At 39.4% G+C, this 7176-nt stretch overlaps 1 protein-coding gene across 1 annotated transcript; it reads right to left on the minus strand.

The window, feature by feature from the left end:
- Positions 1 to 256: 256 nt before the first annotated feature.
- Positions 257 to 7149, minus strand: LOC124135354. The gene is made up of 5 exons (XM_046500655.2): positions 6918 to 7149; positions 5526 to 5706; positions 3702 to 3911; positions 2413 to 2633; positions 257 to 1083 (listed from the first exon to the last, which is right to left on the minus strand). Exons 1-5 carry the CDS (start codon positions 7068 to 7070, stop codon positions 391 to 393), a joined length of 1458 nt encoding a protein of 485 aa, XP_046356611.2. The 5' UTR covers positions 7071 to 7149; the 3' UTR covers positions 257 to 390.
- Positions 7150 to 7176: the final 27 nt, after the last annotated feature.

Below are 7176 nucleotides of genomic sequence, written 5' to 3' on the forward strand. Positions count from 1 at the left end.
TCCAGCTTTCCTCAAACATGAGGCTTAACAAAATAAAAGAATTGGTTCTCAGGCAATGACTTTTGAAAATATAGTGCAAGCGGTAGGTGGTTTTTTTTTGCTTGTTCAAACTAGTATGTAACCAAATACACATGTAAAATGTGCATGTAAAGGGAAGTAACTGCATGCTATATTGGATTGCATTGTTTTCATTAAAGTATTAGGATTTTTTTAGATTGTTTTTGAAAATGGAAATAAAAACGAAATGTGCAACAGACTTTATGATGATGTGGGCGGTGCCTGAGAACCAAGTTGGTAATTTTTTTAACCTTAAGCTGACATGCGCGATATAACTGAAATACTGTTCAAAGCGGAGTTAAACCCAACTCACTCATTCACTATGAGTGAAAATCATGACTTCATTTCAAGCCGGGCTGTATACATCAAATGATCGGAAGGAAAAAATTCTTCATCCATTATAAGACTTGCAGTTTCTAAACCCGTCTGAAAAAAGTTGTCACCAATAAACAAGAGGAATATGATCAAGATCAAGGCACAAATCAACAAGACCATTGGCGGTAGTCGCACTATCGGTGCAAATATTCGGAGAGAACGATGCCTACTTGACAAACGTTGAAAACTGTACAGTTGAGGGTTGAACAAACAACACGTGCAACCCATGATAGAAAAAAACGTTTCTGGACTGAACTTTGAGGACACAACTAAAACCCTCAGTAAGGCGTATAAAAAAGATAAAATTGACAGTGCCAGTACAAAAGAATAAGATATAAAAATGCCAAAAAGATAGCCATTGCATTCATTACAATTGGGCAGGTCACATCGTTCAGAGTTGTCTCCCTTTACACACATCCCACATCGACACACTCCTCGGGGCCCACAGTCGTGATCACAGGAGAAACCAGTGTATCCTTGAAATGTATAGAAGGCGTTTCGGATCAGAGATCGGACGCGCTTCAGTTTGATGGATCCTTGGTATTTGCTTTTGTATGTTGTGCCATTTCCAGACAGGCGTGTCAGTTTGACCTTGAATGACTGCCTGGTCACAAGGATCCGGTCTGGTCGACTTTCATATCCTGGCGTGGGCTGGAAATAAAGAAGAAAAGTTAGACTTATTTTGTTTGTTGCTTTACGCAATATTCCAGGTATATGACGGCGGTCTGTAAATAATCGAGTCTGGACCAGACAATCCAATGATTCATCATTGCTCTACTTTTTATGTAGTACGAGTGTATAATTTCTTTTGACGTGTGTTAAAAGTATATGGTTTCTCAATACCGAAATTTGTTATAAAACAGTTTGGTTCCACGTGAACAAAAACAATATGAAAATATATTGTCGTTTTCCATAGTAAAGAAAGCAGAGTTACAATGAGCACGTTCTAAGTATAGCGGAATTATGCTCTTTCAGTTTTCATATCTAGGCCTAATTACGATCCGACTTCCAACTTCATCAATCATCAATCTAACTTCAGTTGCTAAACAAACATTTACCTTGTTAGTGAGTTGTTACCCTTTCATATGTTGCAATAGGGATCAATTAATGAGATCAGTGCTGATAACTTTCGTGAATTGTTTTGAACATCAAGGGTGCCACGTGTTGTCATTGAAATAACTAGCCTACATGGAGGGTGTGTGTTTAGGATTTATCCGGAGCAACATAGCACAACAAAGCCCCTGACCTATCACACCCATTCTCCCTATTTTGCACAACAATGCTACCAATGTTACGAAATAACACCAACATATAACATAAGAATCTCGCTGCTATAACACAAAACAACCACCACACCAAACAGCAATCTCTTTGCTAATTGACTTCAGTCCCTTTAGGGAGTGGCAGAAAGCATCTTCCCAAGGCAAGGGAGTTCACTGACTATAAAAGTCCAGTTTCCACCCTTGCCAAACTATGCTGGAATCATGGAGTTACATTTTGCCTTGACTACCAAGTCTATGCATAGTCCAATCAAAATCGTGAAATGAAATCTACATCCGGTTCGAAGATTTCGGCCGATTGCAGGGTTTGCAAAGCATGTGCACCGACAACTTAGCGTCAAAGATATTTTCCAAATCTTTTCATGTTTTCAATCAAGGTGCTCGCTCATATGATTTGATGCACCTGGCGAAGTAAGACGCGTTTTATTTCAAAATAGATCTTGATTATTGATCAGATCGTCTTCACTGGATGACACCATTTTATTTGAAGCAAATGCAAATGATATGAGAGGTGGAATCTGATTGGTCAATAGGGGGGACATAAAAGGGACGTAACTCGTAAGAGCCACTGGTGGCCTTTAGGATCAAGCCTAGACATTCCATCTTAGTTCAGCAAGGGTTGAAACTGGATTTTTACAGTCAGTTAACTCCCTTGCCTCAGGAAGATGGACAGAAAGCTGGGGTATGCATCATTCCTCACCATGTTGCTGAAGGTAAGTCCTTCCCCTTTGGATGAACTGTGTATCCAGGTGTCCATCATCAGGACCCTGGCTGTCTGAGCCTTGTCGGACGGGGTCTTCATCTCTTGGTAGCAGGGGTTGGACGGGGTGACAACTCTGTCGGTAAACACCCGGACTGGGGCGTCATAGTCCATGTATGTGTTGAAGTCACCAACAATGATGACATTCTTCATCTGTTTCACTGAAGAATAGTTCCTATGCTATACACATGATCATAATCTATAGGAACTAATGACAAACCATACACTGAGCCGCACATTCTTTGTAATAAGGACTTTTGAGGTCAACATGCAAGACATCGAAATTGATGAATATGATCATTAGGAATGGATTGTTTAGTCTCTTGAAAAATATAAAATGTATCAAGAAACAATGAAAGCATGTGAAAATGTAAACTTCAATCTTTCCTCATCGAATTTTCACATTTCTCTTGAAATTTAGCCTATCTAGCGGGTCTGGTGTCTTCTCTGAATCAAATCTCAAAATTTGTAAAAGTGTAAAAGGGAAATCTAAAGTGATGCAGGTCATAGTCTTTGGCCAACTTCTCACAGCTGCAGTGCTGATAGACCAATAATGTTTTTGTTTGTTTTTTTGTTGTTTAATGCTACACTCAGCAATATTCCAGCTATATGACGGCAGTCTGTAAACAATCGAGTCTGGACCAGACAATCTAGTGATTGACAACATATGAATCGATCCACGCAATCGGGATCAATGACATGCATCAACCAAGTCAGCGAGCCTGATCATCCAATGCCAATAAAGATTGTCAGGGTGAATCAGGGCACAGTTGGCAAAGAGATCTTACTATAGTCATAATTCTAGGCAGTCGTAGTGCTAAAATCACTCTGTCGAATACTGCCCTTGGAATGACCAAATAATGAGTGGATCTTGGAAGTTCGGGACATAATGATAGAGTCAGAGAGTTTATGCAGCTTTTAGCAATATTGCAGCAATATCCCGCGGGGGAGACCAGAAATGGGCTTCACACATTGTACCCATGTGGAGAATTGAACCCAGGCCTTCAGCGTGATGTGCGTAGCGTTTAACCTCTAGGCTACCCCAGCATGGGTTTTACGCAGCTTTTAGCAATATTCCACCAATATCCTGTGGGGGAGACCAGATATGGGCGTCACACAATGTAAGGAATTGAAGCCAGGCCTTCGTCATGACAAGCAAACCCTTTAACCTCTAGGCCACCCCAGCGTCTACCATGATGACAGAGAAGAACAATTACTAAACTACATACATCTTATGTATTCCAGGATAGCTGCCGAGTTGTGACACTGCTGTTGCCGGTGGTAGGAGAAATGAACTGCCACGAGGTTGAGGACCGTGTTTCTGTCCAGGCTGATGCTGACATGGAGGGCAATTCTCTTGTTTGTGTCGGGACCTCCGTGGTTCGGCAGACTCTGCATGTTCATAGTCAGGATGGGCCGCTTGCTCAGTACGCCTATCCCTGGAAATACAAAACATTATGTCAGTTTTTCTTCTTCCGTATTCGACGTAATAAGCACCCCGCTCTAATAAGTGCCCTCAGCGATTTTTGCAAATATATTGCCTAGTGAACAATCCAAATTAGCACCCCTTCCGATTGATCAATGTACAAAAGACGATAATACGCAATTGTGTGTTATATGCACCCTTAATTATGGGCAATTAAATTCTGGAAAAATATATCTGTCGTATATAAACATTTCAGGCTGTCAGCATTAACTACAAAATTTATCTTTCAACTCTGTATTTTTCCACCAAAATAATATTCTAATAAGAGCCCCCTATTTCTAATTTTGTGAGCACCCTGGGCGCTTATTATGTCAAATCAGTAATCATTATCGTCCTTATAAAGAGATCAGCTAAAACCTTTTAAATTGAACGGTAGTAATTCTATAATGTATTCCAGTATATATGTTATTGTTATGAATGTATTTACTTATTGGTAAAACACATACTAATGCAGCAAAAGCACTACTGTATCACGACTTCCTACGAAAAGCACCCTTAGCCAACTTCTCGGCCAATCTACAAGTAACCTTTATACAAATAGATAAATATACTAAGCAAAAAAGTGTACATGACTGTCCATATTTTCTTGTTTATAATAAACATTTCTTACAAAAGTACAGCTGGGATGCATATTGTTCATGCAGAGATTGAGCTCTGACATTTTGTAAATATCAAAAACATCACCAGTATTAGTTGGCACTAGAAATAGCATGGCAGAAATGTTTACTTTCATGGACATTTAATATATTTTGCTCTTCCTCTCTTGCTTTGACATCAAATTTAATTGTGACTGATTTAAATAGGCAGGCCAGTCTGTTAATATCCAAGTGCTTATCATGTTAATACGGTGAATACCATAGTACCAACATTCTATTAACCATTAATACCACAGTTTGTATATTCTAATAATTACTCATCCCTGCTACTGTATAGAACCAACTACAATATTATCTCAATGATCAGTACAACTCAGCAGAAGAAAAAATTAAAACAGATGGTTTAACATGTTCAGTCCCATCTTCCCAAGGCAAGGGAATTAACTGACTATAAAAGTCCATTTTCCATCCTTGCCGAAATGGGTTGGAATTATGGAGTTATAATTTGGCTGTACTAACGAGTCTATGCATAGTCCAATCAAAATCGTGTAACAATTTGCAAATCATGTGTACCACCAACTTTGCATTAACAGATATTTTCCAAAATGTTTCATGTTTTTAATCAAGGTGCTCACATGATTTGCACCGTTCTATAACAATACAGATTTGATTATCGTTCTTATTGTCTAGACTGGGCGCCTCTATTTTGTTTGAAGCAAATGTAAGCTATACGAGAGGTGGAATCTGATTGTCTGTAGGAAGGACATAGAAGGGACATAACTCTTCATTGCCACTGATGATGCAACGATCTAGCCCAGAAATTTCAGCCTAGCTCGGCAAGGGTGGAAACTGGACTTTTACAGTCAGTTAACTCCCCTGCCTCAGGAAGATGGTTTAGTCCAAATGACAATGATGGACCATGGGCAACGAAATCAGAATTTGTTTGGGTAATTTTGAAAGCAGGGTCCTACCTTCCTTTGCCCACAGGTTTTGGATGAAGTTATCACTTTGAGCAACTGTGTTAGCTGTGCGCCATACAGCCCATCTGTATTCGGGTAACAATTTCTTTAACTCTAACACCTGGGAATGTTCTTCATAGAAATCACTTCGTACTTCTTGAAACGCAACAATATCAGAGTTGGATTCACGAATCTGAAAAGGGGAAACAAATCCTTTAAGACATGACAATAATCAGAGCTTATCACACGTTTTGGGGTGGTAAATATTTTGTATTATAGCTAAAATGGATAGAATTATCATTAAACCGCCCGCATGTTATCTTAAATGAGCGGGCCACTGTAACTTGATAATGTCCTCATATTGCTTGACGACGGGCTATTATCACGCCCGTTGTTAGGTGACGTCATAGGGATAGGGAAAAGTGACGTCACGTTCAATAGTGACGTCATCTGGTTTGTTCTATGACCTTTCCATATTTGTAAAAGTGGGTCAGTGAAATTCGTGTTGATTGCACTAAATGTTTCAAAACCGATATTGTTTATTTTTATTTGATAACAAATTCTAACTATTTTAGCTATAATAATGGTAATGCTATTTTTCAAGGCATTATCATTTGCAGAAGCCCTCGGTCTTTTCAACTGCCCTCCTTCGTCGGGTAGTTAATGGAAGACCTCGCGCTTCTGCGAATGAAAATACCCTGAAAAATAGCGTTACCGTTATATTTGATGGACTTTGATAATCACTTCAAAAAGTGATAAAAAACACCGCCAATTCCAGCACAATCGTAATAATTAAACTGCAAGCAATATGTTTTTGCGTTTATGTTTCTATAAACCGAAAATAGGTTAGGCCACGCCCACTTTGAAACTATTTGGCTGATAATAGAATGGGCGGGGCTTGTGTTGCATTACTGCTCTGAACCATGCATATGACATCATTGCACAAGGGGAGAGGGATTGATGTTTGCTTTGGTCTATCAAAATACTGTAAAGTTATTAAATCTTTGTTGTTTATACATTTGTGTGTTAACGCGCAATTTTACTGGCGAACTTGAGTAGCCGTAACTTGTTTGGGGTTGCTTAATATTTAAATACTTAATAATAACACGCTTCTGCTTTGGCCCAACTCGTAAATAATCCAAACATGGCCACGCAGGTGCATTAAACTAGTTTTGATTGCGTGACGTAGGGTCATGTCTACACTGTCGCACGTCATCGCGGCTCTGGCTTGTATCAGGTCCTGTGTATTAGCCGAGACCCTTCACTGGCACTGGCTGCATCTCATGTGTGATGTACTGGCTTGAAAATAGATATGACCAGGGGGCCATGACCAGTATTAATGTACTAGGATGAATTCACATATTTATACGATGATGGGTGGGTAATAAGGTTGAATTGCATTACCAGTTCTGCGATACGATGTTTTCTTATATCCCAGTTGAACATAAAGTTCCACAAGTTGCAGGTACTGACAGTTACGTCGAGTGATAGACATTGCTTGAGGAGTGATACAAGTACGAAAATACAAAGTATATACACTGTTTCCTTGACCAACATCAGCGACAGCACACAAATAAACACAGGATACACAATACTCGGTTCTGGAACATAAGCTGATTGATAATCCGGGCACTCTCTTTGCTACACTTCCTTAAAGATTGTA

The sequence above is a fragment of the Haliotis rufescens genome, unplaced genomic scaffold (genome assembly GCF_023055435.1).
Source record: "Haliotis rufescens isolate VD_foot unplaced genomic scaffold, xgHalRufe1.0.p SCAF_70, whole genome shotgun sequence".
NCBI classification, from domain to species: domain Eukaryota; kingdom Metazoa; phylum Mollusca; class Gastropoda; order Lepetellida; family Haliotidae; genus Haliotis; species Haliotis rufescens.